Source organism: Trypanosoma brucei, chromosome 7, assembly GCF_000210295.1.
Source record: "Trypanosoma brucei gambiense DAL972 chromosome 7, complete sequence".
NCBI classification, from domain to species: domain Eukaryota; phylum Euglenozoa; class Kinetoplastea; order Trypanosomatida; family Trypanosomatidae; genus Trypanosoma; species Trypanosoma brucei.
The window spans coordinates 483,673-496,768 of record NC_026740.1 but is presented as its reverse complement, the minus strand read 5'-3'; the positions used below and the strand labels follow the sequence as shown (position 1 = coordinate 496,768).

At 34.6% G+C, this 13,096-nt stretch overlaps 3 protein-coding genes across 3 annotated transcripts; all 3 read left to right on the top strand.

Annotated features, from left to right (window-relative positions):
• Positions 1–116: 116 nt before the first annotated feature.
• Positions 117–932, top strand: TbgDal_VII2060 (retrotransposon hot spot (RHS) protein, putative; the record flags this gene model as incomplete). The annotated part of the gene is made up of 1 exon (XM_011776219.1): positions 117–932. The coding sequence occupies one exon, from the start codon at positions 117–119 to the stop codon at positions 930–932; it is 816 nt and encodes a 271-aa protein (XP_011774521.1).
• A 3,539-nt stretch (positions 933–4,471) lies between these two features.
• Positions 4,472–6,547, top strand: TbgDal_VII2050 (retrotransposon hot spot (RHS) protein, putative; the record flags this gene model as incomplete). Its single annotated transcript, XM_011776218.1, has 1 exon — positions 4,472–6,547. One exon carries the CDS (start codon positions 4,472–4,474, stop codon positions 6,545–6,547), a length of 2,076 nt encoding a protein of 691 aa, XP_011774520.1.
• A 3,511-nt stretch (positions 6,548–10,058) lies between these two features.
• On the top strand, positions 10,059–12,119 carry TbgDal_VII2040 (retrotransposon hot spot (RHS) protein, putative; the record flags this gene model as incomplete). Its single annotated transcript, XM_011776217.1, has 1 exon — positions 10,059–12,119. One exon carries the CDS (start codon positions 10,059–10,061, stop codon positions 12,117–12,119), a length of 2,061 nt encoding a protein of 686 aa, XP_011774519.1.
• Positions 12,120–13,096: the final 977 nt, after the last annotated feature.

Sequence of the window (13,096 nt, the reverse complement as noted above, 5' to 3'; positions counted from 1 at the left end):
TTTCACTGTGGAGCTACAACAAAAAATTATAGAGGGAGTGTTAGGATGAATAAAAAAGGGAGACTCTGCCACAGTCGCCAGATCGATAGCATCTCAGGGCTCTACGGTGATGGCTGATGGCCCCGCCAGTGGGGGGAAACTCTCACGAAGGCACGAAGAAAATTCCAAAAAAAAAAAATTCAACTGTTGCAACACTGATGGTTGAGAAACATAGTGAAATCGTATACGGTAAGGTCGGAGCCTACTCGCTTGAAACAAGGGCTTTGGTTTCACTTCTCTTTCCTAGAGTCTTTTGTGTGGTCACAAAACATTTGAACTACCTCCGAAGACTCGGAGAGACGGAAGACAAGCGTAGCATCCTGAAAGATATGACCCCACAACAGTTTCAAATTTTTGAACAAAAGTTCTTACCAAAAACTGGACAGAATGCAATTGGAAACTGTAAATACAAGGTGCTCTACAGGTCATTGGAGGAGAGTAAGCTTTTTGTGGATGGCTTTTTCTTTGTGGAAGATTGCTCTAGAAGGGTTGCGGATATGCGGGATGGTTTTCCACAACTGGGAGTTGCCTCAAAGACTATTGTGCTTATTCAAATAACAGATAATTACAGGAAAGAAGCAAGTGTTTCAGAGTTACAGGAATTTATGACAAACATTGCAAGGTATTTTTCCGATTGGGATACCTTTTCTCGTAACATGGCATGGGAGATGATATATGTTAATGCTATTTATGGTGGTGTGATTAAGACGCGGCAACGATGTGTGAACAACAACACCGCTGATGCTGAGCAACAAACTGAGGAAACACAAGTATTTTGGGATGGTATTGACCAGTATCAAATAACATTTGATAAAAAGATACAGAAAGAGCTTATAATAGCGTATCATGAAGAGAGAAAATATCGAGATGCACCAGCATTCACACGGAAATGAGGTCATGAGTAGCATCCTATTGTGAAGACCATTTCGTCACTTTTACATATAACATGTTAGAGGTTGGAAAAAACATATTGTATTCCTTCTGTTTCTTCATTGTAATTCTTTTAATTTCCTTTTGTGTTTCAGGAGGGTTGTGAAGTTAACTTTATCTGACAATGAAGTATAACTCACATGCACCTTTATAGTTTTTTGGCCATTGTACCTTTCCTTCAAATAAATGAGTAAATATATTAAGCATAAAATTTCTTTTACGTCTTTGTTTTGTTGAAATACACTTGTGCAAGATGCAAGAAGAGATTTCATTTATTTATTATTTTTTTTTCTGTCAATGGGCAAAGCTACTCAAACGCGTCAGCACACAGTGATGAATACAGAATATGGGATGCAGTGCTTGCCGTATTTACTTCATTTGTTTTTTTTCATTTATTTCAGTAACAATCACTAATCTACAAATGCTATAGTGAAGTGATTGTTGTTTCCACACATGTGGTTAAGCTTTAAGTTGTCTAATGAAATTCAAAACTATTATTGTATTCTAATGAAACTTTCTTGACGTACATAAACCCTCTTATAGTTTACATCACTCCCCCATGCATTTATATTTAGTATTTAATGTTTTAGTTTCTGTTCAACGTATGATTTGTATTGCAGAGTTCATCACATGGAAGGCATCATTATGACTAACTATCGCACATTAGTTGTTGTATATTCTGTGGAAGTATTCATGGCATAGCGCTGCATTACTTTAGAGTATTGTATGAAACAGTATTTATGCCTTTCAGAGGATTATTACTATTTGCATTTTAGTGACATCTACTGTTCATTTCATTAGATAATAATACTTCAAATAATTATGCAGATATTCAAAAGCTGTACCTTTTGTAAATATGGATTTACACATATGTAATGTTGAAGAACTGATATGTGGTGTGTCTCAAAACCATTCTCTCTCTCTCTCTCTATATATATATATATATCAATAAAGTGTTTGTATTTTTGAGTAGTGGAATAATTTCATTAACATATGTAATTCAACTCAGATATAAATGAAATAAACAAAATCAAGTAAGCTTTATTGCTTATAGTGAAGTATTAATTTAATAATTTGATATTTTGTATTTTTACTATATGCTACATGTAAAGCAAGTGAATAACTCCTGTGTGATGAATAGGTGGAAGAGATGACGAGTCCAGTAGTTTATGCAATACAAAAGCACAAGGAGAAACATGAGACTATTTTCATTTTATCATACTGACACATGCATGAAACAACAAAAATAGGTTACATGCAGCGTGTCTATATGTTAGAAGCGTGCGACGTGTAACCGAGAGACTCATTCCAGTTTTTATGTCGATAATTGCTTATGCTTTTATCTTTCTTTTTATTTATTTTGGAAAGGAGATGGATTGCACATAAGATATTTACATAACTATCAAAATATGAAATGGACGAAAGAAGCAAATATCAGTGTCCCTCACAGAGTGTGAAATATTGCAGTAGCGATAAGCAGGATTTCATTCAAATATTAAAGAGACTTATAGCCACAAAGTGGAGTGCTGTGTATATATTTGTAACCCAACACAACTGTGGTGACGAGAAGAAATCAAAGAAACACTGTATGAGTATAGTTATATCCGTTGCTGTTTAGATGTATCTCACCCATCAATAGCATTTGCATCTGCAGAAATAAATAGGGACAAATGATATTGTTTGAGACATTCTTGTTCAATAGGTTAGAAGGTAGGAATATTGTTTTGTCCCTTCACTCCTCATGCGGGGGAACCTGTCTCAACACTGCTGACTAACTTAATCCATAAAAGAAATCAGTTGCAAAGCAGTGTCTACTGAAGGATTGCCGATACACTGAGGACAAATAAAAGATACAACCACTGTTACGTATTTCCCCCTTATATGAAGTGTAGTATCTTATATAATGGAAGTTCCATGTAGTTTCCTTAAGGTAATTCTTTTCTTCTATCATTACTCTTGTGTTAATATTTGTTCAATTATTTATTTGTATCTTCCAAAAGGAACATTACAACATCAGGTTAAAGAAAGGAAGTAAATAATATATGATTGTTGTATGGTATATGAAAAAGAAAAAGAATATGTATAGTGACAATATGCGATATATTTAGGGATGTAGGAAATGATGAGTGATATAGTAATAGAGTACTTCTTTTTCATTATTGGATACTACAATTTAATAAAGACACATGATTTCCAATGACAGAAAGCATGTATTTGTGTCTTGATGCGAGTGGAAGAACAACTTTACTATTCCCTAAACTTTATTTCCATGATTAAATTTTACGAGTGAGTGAGTACAATATAGGGAAAAATTAAGATAAAATATGCACATGATTTCTACTCACACAACGCTATGCTCACATAGATGTATCTTAAGTTTCCATCATTCTCCATTACATTTTATTTTTTATATTCCTTTGATTCCTTACACTTCTTATATTCCATGTAATATTTGCATTAAATATATTGACTATATTGAGTATATTGAATATATTCCTTTATTCAGTGTTGTCAGTGTTATGTAACTATTGCATATATTTTCCACATGTGGTGAATCACTGCAGAAGATTTAAAATATTATATAATATTTTATTGTTCACAGAAAATTTATCCTTTGTTTCCTTATTCTCATAATTCAATTTTCCTTAAACTTTCAATTTTTTTGCGTGTACTGAAAGAATATGTGAACAATTGCAAATGCAACTAGGAAATAAAAAAATAAATGATCTTAGTATCTTCACATATTCCTTAGTGTCAAAGATGAGAGTTCCCAAACAAGGAGACAACAAGATAATGTTGAAAGTGTTTAATAATGAGATGAGATACCATCCCAATATTTAACAGTACAGAAGATATTTGTGTTGGGTTTTGTATGTTACGGTTTACACTCAAACATTGTCGTCTATGCTGTGAGATGGAGCCAAGATGTTATAATGAATAACAGTTTGTATGTGCATATATGCTGATGCTTTGAGTTAATGTTCTTTCGATGTTATAATTAAGAACCTTTGTGACATACGTTGTCCTCATTATTACGTGTGCAATGTATAATCTATTATTGTAAATTCTGTTTATCTCATTATTAATACTATTGTTTATTATTTCAAAAAGTATGACATATTATACTATATGCATACATATTATATTATATGAAATAGTAGTATTCTTCACTTAGGATTTCGTGTTTGTTATCTCTCATATCTAAAAATCTTATTACTCATGCTTTCATACAGAATATTTAATTGATTGAACATCACTATTCAATATATGCAAGGGGTTGTGAAGGGGTTTAACTGTAAGGAGAGGTTATAATTTGTTCTGTTAGTTTATGATATTCATGAACTGTATATATGTGTTGCTTGATAGTGTGTACACATCATTCCCTTCATTTTACTATTTGATTTAACACACACACACACACACACACACACACACAAACACACACATATGTGCAGAAAGTAACACAATATTACCTATTTAAAGTTATTATTTTGAGATAGGAATGATTCAAAACAACGGCAATATGAGAAATACTCAGAATGTGTTTAACGAACGGTTTAATCGTGCACAAGGTGAAGTGCAGGAACAAGGTGGACGACAGATGCAGAATCCATCGGTAACTGGAAAAAGGAAATCTCGTGAAGAGGAGTTATATGAGTCTCTGTATTATGCGAAGTGGAGTTATGTGATGTCAGGTTATAATCAAGAGCCACTCGGTATGAAGGTATTCTTTGGAAGACCACAACACATATGGACGGAAGAAGAAGTGGATATAACTCCTGAACATTGTGAAGTTGATGCGGAACTTGAGGAGAGACCCACTGGCCTGGAGATCTTTGTCCTTACATCAAAGATATGTAACCCATCATGCGGATTTCAATGTTCTCTCATTAGTTTATATGGGGGAAATGAAGGTCATATTTACGTCCGTCGTGAAATGATGCGTGTGTGGTATATAATACAACGAAAATTAAATGCATGGTGGGTGCAAAAGACAGAGAGCACACCACCAACACACATTGTCATTGGTATATCTGGTATTGGAAAATCATGTGGAGTTGGATCATTTTTACTTCATTCCCTACTTCACTTCCATGAAGGAATGCTTGATGTCGTTGTGTATTTCACGGATGCGGACGCTTACCTTATATACAACAAGAAGGGGAATGAGGAAGGGAGGGTTGTATTGTACGAGAGAGAAGACGTCACTAATGTTATTGAAGAAATGCGTTTAAAAAAAAGAGGGCATATTATTTTTGATATTAATAGTCCTAAGGAGACTCTGCCTTATGAGATCCCAAGAAATGTTTGGGGTGTGACTGTCCTCGCACCCCCAGATGGAGTTCGCTACAAGTACTGGATGAAGAACCTGGAACAAACAAGGATAATTTTAAACTGCGATGACGTACGTGACATTAAGGCGTTTGTGGCTTGGAAGAAACTGTCCCTATTTCCCAACTATACGACTCTCGATGAAAATGCTCGTGCGAAGGTTAAGGAAGAACTAGAGGATGAGTGGAGGTTAGTGGAGAGACGTGTTGACGTTGTGGGGCCGCTGCCTCGTTATGTTTTCAGCGAGCAAAGTTACACCAACCGGCTGCAGGATATCAGTGATTACCTAAGAAGCCTAGAAAATGAGAAGAAAGAAGAGTATGAAACGATTCTGGAAAAATATTTTACGTGGAAAAGTGAAAAAGTGGTTCACAGTTTAGTGAAGATTGTACGGGAGGGGGGCAGATATGACGACCTCGAATCATACCACTGTAGACCTCTATCAGTTGCCATTGGGAATATGATACTCTGTACGCTGTTTTCAACTGTTGCAACACTGATGGTTGAGAAACATAGTGAAAGCGTATACGGTAAGGTCGGAGCCTACTCGCTTGAAACAAGGGCTTTGGTTTCACTTCTCTTTCCTAGAGTCTTTTGTGTGGTCACAAAACATTTGAACTACCTCCGAAGACTCGGAGAGACGGAAGACAAGCGTAGCATCCTGAAAGATATGACCCCACAACAGTTTCAAATTTTTGAACAAAAGTTCTTACCAAAAACTGGACAGAATGCAATTGGAAACTGTAAATACAAGGTGCTCTACAGGTCATTGGAGGAGAGCAAGCTTTTTGTGGATGGCTTTTTCTTTGTGGAAGATTGCTCTAGAAGGGTTGCGGATATGAGGGATGGTTTTCCACAACTGGGAGTTGCCTCAAAGACTATTGTGCTTATTCAAATAACAGATAATTACAGGAAAGAAGCAAGTGTTTCAGAGTTACAGGAATTTATGACAAACATTGCAAGGTATTTTTCCGATTGGGATACCTTTTCTCGTAACATGGCATGGGAGATGATATATGTTAATGCTATTTATGGTGGTGTGATTAAGACGCGGCAACGATGTGTGAACAACAACACCGCTGATGCTGAGCAACAAACTGAGGAAACACAAGTATTTTGGGATGGTATTGACCAGTATCAAATAACATTTGATAACAAGATACAGAAAGAGCTTATAATAGCGTATCATGAAGAGAGAAAATATCGAGATGCACCAGCATTCACACGGAAACGAGGTCATGAGTAGCATCCTATTGTGAAGACCATTTCGTCACTTTTACATATAACATGTTAGAGGTTGGCAAAAACATATTGTATTTCTTCTGTTTCTTCATTGTAATTCTTTTAATTTTCCTTTTGTGTTTCAGGAGGGTTGTGAAGTTAACTTTATCTGACAATGAAGTATAACTCACATGCACCTTTATAGTTTTTTGGCTATTGTACCTTTCCTTCAAATAAATGAGTAAATATATTAAGCATAAAATTTCTTTTACGTCTTTGTTTTGTTGAAATACACTTGTGCAAGATGCAAGAAGAGATTTCATTTATTTATTATTTTTTTTCTGTCAATGGGCAAAGCTACTCAAACGCGTCAGCACACAGTGATGAATACAGAATATGGGATGCAGTGCTTGCCATATTTACTTCATTTGTTTTTTTTCATTTATTTCAGTAACAATCACTAATCTACAAATGCTATAGTGAAGTGATTGTTGTTTCCACACATGTGGTTAAGCTTTAAGTTGTTTAATAAAATTCAAAACTATTATTGTATTCTAATGAAACTTTCTTGACGTACATAAACCCTCTTATATTTTACATCACTTCCCCATGTATTTATATTTAGTATTTAATGTTTTAGTTTCTGTTCAACGTATGATTTGTATTGCAGAGTTCATCACATGGAAGGCATCATTATGACTAACTATCGCACATTAGTTGTTGTATCTTCTGTGGAAGTATTCATGGCATAGCGCTGCATTACTTTAGAGTATTGTGTGAAACAGTATTTATGCCTTTCAGAGGATTATTACTATTTGCATTTCAGTGACATCTACTGTTCATTTCATTAGATAATAATACTTCAAATAATTATGCAGATATTCAAAAGCTTTACCTTTTGTAAATATGGATTTACACATATGTAATGTTGAAGAACTGATATGTGGTGTGTCTCAAAACCATTCTCTCTCTCTCTCTCTCTCTATATATATATATATATATATATATATATATATCAATAAAGTGCTTGTATCTTTGAGTAGTGGAATAATTTCAATTAACATATGTAATTCAACTCAGCTATAAATGAAATAAACAAAATCAAGTAAGCTTTATTGCTTATAGTGAAGTATTAATTTAATAATTTGATATTTTGTATTTTTACTATATGCTATATGTAAAGCAAGTGAATAACTCCTGTGTGATGAATAGGTGGAAGAGATGACGAGTCCAGTAGTTTATGCAATACAAAAGCACAAGGAGAAACATGAGACTATTTTCATTTTATCATACTGACACATGAATGAAACAACAAAAATAGGTTACATGCAGCATGTCTATATGTTAGAAGCGTGCGACGTGTAACCGAGAGACTCATTCCAGTTTTTATGTCGATAATTGCTTATGCTTTTATCTTTCTTTTTATTTATTTTGGAAAGGAGATGGATTGCACATAAGATATTTACATAACTATCAAAATATGAAATGGACGAAAGAAGCAAATATCAGTGTCCCTCACAGAGTGTGAAATATTGCAGTAGCGATAGGCAGGATTTCATTCAAATATTAAAGAGACTTATAGCCACAAAGTGGAGTGCTGTGTATATATTTGTAACCCAACAGAACTGTGGTGACGAGAAGAAATCAAAGAAACACTGTATGAGTATAGTTATATCCGTTGCTGTTTAGATGTATCTCACCCATCAATAGCATTTGCATCTGCAGAAATAAATAGGGACAAATGATATTGTTTGAGACATTCTTGTTCAATAGGTTAGAAGGTAGGAATATTGTTTTGTCCCTTCACTCCTCATGCGGGGGAACCTGTCTCAACACTGCTGACTAACTTAATCCATAAAAGAAATCAGTTGCAAAGCAGTGTCTACTGAAGGATTGCCGATACACTGAGGACAAATAAAAGATACAACCACTGTTACGTTTTTACCACTTATATGAAGTGTAGTATCTTATATAATGGAAGTTCCATGTAGTTTCCTTAAGGTAATTCTTTTCTTCTATTATTACTCTTGTGTTAATATTTGTTCAATTATTTATTTGTATCTTCCAAAAGGAACATTACAACATCAGTTTAAAGAAAGGAAGTAAATAATATATGATTGTTGTATGGTATATGAAAAAGAAAAAGAATATGTATAGTGACAATATGCGATATATTTAGGGATGTAGGAAATGATGAGTGATATAGTAATAGAGTACTTCTTTTTCATTATTGGATACTACAATTTAATAAAGACACATGATTTCCAATGACAGAAAGCATGTATTTGTGTCTTGACGCGAGTGGAAGAACAACTTTACTATTCCCTAAACTTTATTTCCATGATTAAATTTTACGAGTGAGTGAGTACAATATAGGGAAAAATTAAGATAAAATATGCACATGATTTCTACTCACACAACGCTATGCTCACATAGATGTATCTTAAGTTTCCATCATTCTCCATTACATTTTATTTTTTATATTCCTTTGATTCCTTACACTTCTTATATTCCATGTAATATTTGCATTAAATATATTGAGTATATTGAATATATTCCTTTATTCAGTGTTGTCAGTGTTATGTAACTATTGCATATATTTTCCACATGTGGTGAATCACTGCAGAAGATTTAAAATATTATATAATATTTTATTGTTCACAGAAAATTTATCCTTTGTTTCCTTATTCTCATAATTCAATTTTCCTTAAACTTTCAATTTTTTTGCGTGTACTGAAAGAATATGTGAACAATTGCAAATGCAACTAGGAAATAAAAAAATAAATGATCTTAGTATCTTCACATATTCCTTAGTGTCAAAGATGAGAGTTCCCAAACAAGGAGACAACAAGATAATGTTGAAAGTGTTTAATAATGAGATGAGATACCATCCCAATATTTAACAGTACAGAAGATATTTGTGTTGGGTTTTGTATGTTACGGTTTACACTCAAACATTGTCGTCTATGCTGTGAGATGGAGCCAAGATGTTATAATGAATAACAGTTTGTATGTGCATATATGCTGATGCTTTGAGTTAATGTTCTTTCGATGTTATAATTAAGAACCTTTGTGACATACGTTGTCCTCATTATTACGTGTGCAATGTATAATCTATTATTGTAAATTCTGTTTATCTCATTATTAATACTATTGTTTATTATTTCAAAAAGTATGACATATTATACTATATGCATACATATTATATTATATGAAATAGTAGTATTCTTCACTTATGGTTTCGTGTTTGTTATCTCTCATATCTAAAAATCTTATTACTCATGCTTTCATACAGAATATTTAATTGATTGAACATCACTATTCAATATATGCAAGGGGTTGTGAAGGGGTTTAACTGTAAGGAGGGGTTATAATTTGTTCTGTTAGTTTATGATATTCATGAACTGTATATATGTGTTGCTTGATAGTGTGTACACATCATTCCCTTCATTTTACTATTTGATTTAACACACACACACATATGTGCAGAAAGTAACACAATATTACCTATTTAAAGTTATTATTTTGAGATAGGAATGATTCAAAACAACGGCAATATGAGAAATACTCAGAATGTGTTTAACGAACGGTTTAATCGTGCACAAGGTGAAGTGCAGGAACAAGGTGGACGACAGATGCAGAATCCATCGGTAACTGGAAAAAGGAAATCTCGTGAAGAGGAGTTATATGAGTCTCTGTATTATGCGAAGTGGAGTTATGTGATGTCAGGTTATAATCAAGAGCCACTCGGTATGAAGGTATTCTTTGGAAGACCACAACACATATGGACGGAAGAAGAAGTGGATATAACTCCTGAACATTGTGAAGTTGATGCGGAACTTGAGGAGAGACCCACTGGCCTGGAGATCTTTGTCCTTACATCAAAGATATGTAACCCATCATGCGGATTTCAATGTTCTCTCATTAGTTTATATGGGGGAAATGGAGGTCATATTTACGTCCGTCGTGAAATGATGCGTGTGTGGTATATAATACAACAAAAATTAAATGCATGGTGGGTGCAAAAGACAGAGAGCACACCACCAACACACATTGTCATTGGTATATCTGGTATTGGAAAATCATGTGGAGTTGGATCATTTTTACTTCATTCCCTACTTCACTTCCATGAAGGAATGCTTGATGTCGTTGTGTATTTCACGGATGCGGACGCTTACCTTATATACAACAAGAAGGGGAATGAGGAAGGGAGGGTTGTATTGTACGAGAGAGAAGACGTCACTAATGTTATTGAAGAAATGCGTTTAAAAAAAAGAGGGCATATTATTTTTGATATTAATAGTCCTAAGGAGACTCTGCCTTATGAGATCCCAAGAAATGTTTGGGGTGTGACTGTCCTCGCACCCCCAGATGGAGTTCGCTACAAGTACTGGATGAAGAACCTGGAACAAACAAGGATAATTTTAAACTGCGATGACGTACGTGACATTAAGGCGTTTGTGGCTTGGAAGAAACTGTCCCTATTTCCCAACTATACGACTCTCGATGAAAATGCTCGTTTGAAGGTTAAGGAAGAACTAGAGGATGAGTGGAGGTTGGTGGAGAGACGTGTTGACTTTGTGGGGCCGCTGCCTCGTTATGTTTTCAGTAATGGAGCTTGCTGTCGTGAGGCGGCGGTAATAAGGTATCTAAGCAGTCTCAGTTGTAATAGACGAGATGGCTATGATATGATGATGGGAAAATATTTTGAATGGAAAGGTAATCATTTCACAGAATCGTTAATAAAGATTGTACGGGAGAGGAGCAGATATGGAAACCTCGAATCATACCACTGTAGACCTCTATCAGTTGCCATTGGGAATATGATACTCTGTACGCTGTTTGCAGATGTTGCGGAAAGTATGTCATCCCATGAATTCATGATGGAATACGGTAAGGTCGGAGCCTACTCGCTTAAAACAAGGGCTTTGGTTTCACTTCTCTTTCCTAGAGTCTTTTGTGTGGTCACAAAACATTTGAACTACCTCCGAAGACTCGGAGAGACGGAAGACAAGCGTAGCATCCTGAAAGATATGACCCCACAACAGTTTCAAATTTTTGAACAAAAGTTCTTGCCAGAAGCTGGACAGAATGCAATTGGAAACTGTAAATACAAAGTGCTCTACAGGTCATTGGAAGAGAGTAAGCTTTTTGTGGATGGCTTTTTCTTTGTGGAAGATTGCTCTAGAAGGGTTGCGGATATGAGGGATGGTTTTCCACAACTGGGAGTTGCCTCAAAGACTATTGTGCTTATTCAAATAACAGATAATTACAGGAAAGAAGCAAGTGTTTCAGAGTTACAGGAATTTATGACAAACATTGCAAGGTATTTTTCCGATTGGGATACCTTTTCTCGTAACATGGCATGGGAGATGATATATGTTAATGCTATTTATGGTGGTGTGATTAAGACGCGGCAACGATGTGTGAACAACAACACCGCTGATGCTGAGCAACAAACTGAGGAAACACAAGTATTTTGGGATGGTATTGACCAGTATCAAATAACATTTGATAACAAGATACAGAAAGAGCTTATAATAGCGTATCATGAAGAGAGAAAATATCGAGATGCACCAGCATTCACACGGAAATGAGGTCATGAGTAGCATCCTATTGTGAAGACCATTTCGTCACTTTTACATATAACATGTTAGAGGTTGGAAAAAACATATTGTATTTCTTCTGTTTCTTCATTGCAATTCTTTTAATTTTCCTTTTGTGTTTCAGGAGGGTTGTGAAGTTAACTTTATCTGACAATGAAGTATAACTCACATGCACCTTTATAGTTTTTTGGTTATTGTACCTTTCCTTCAAATAAATGAGTAAATATATTAAGCATAAAATTTCTTTTACGTCTTTGTTCTGTTGAAATACACTTGTGCAAGATGCAAGAAGAGATTTCATTTATTTATTATTTTTTTTTCTGTCAATGGGCAAAGCTACTCAAGCGCGTCAGCACACAGTGATGAATACAGAATATGGGATGCAGTGCTTGCCGTATTTACTTCATTTGTTTTTTTTCATTTATTTCAGTAACAATCACTAATCTACAAATGCTATAGTGAAGTGATTGTTGTTTCCACACATGTGGTTAAGCTTTAAGTTGTTTAATAAAATTCAAAACTATTATTGTATTCTAATGAAACTTTCTTGACGTACATAAACCCTCTTATATTTTACATCACTTCCCCATGTATTTATATTTAGTATTTAATGTTTTAGTTTCTGTTCAACGTATGATTTGTATTGCAGAGTTCATCACATGGAAGGCATCATTATGACTAACTATCGCACATTAGTTGTTGTATCTTCTGTGGAAGTATTCATGGCACAGCGCTGCATTACTTTAGAGTATTGTGTGAAACAGTATTTATGCCTTTCAGAGGATTATTACTATTTGCATTTCAGTGACATCTACTGTTCATTTCATTAGATAATAATACTTCAAATAATTATGCAGATATTCAAAAGCTTTACCTTTTGTAAATATGGATTTACACATATGTAATGTTGAAGAACTGATATGTGGTGTGTCTCAAAACCATTCTCTCTCTCTCTCTCTCTCTATATA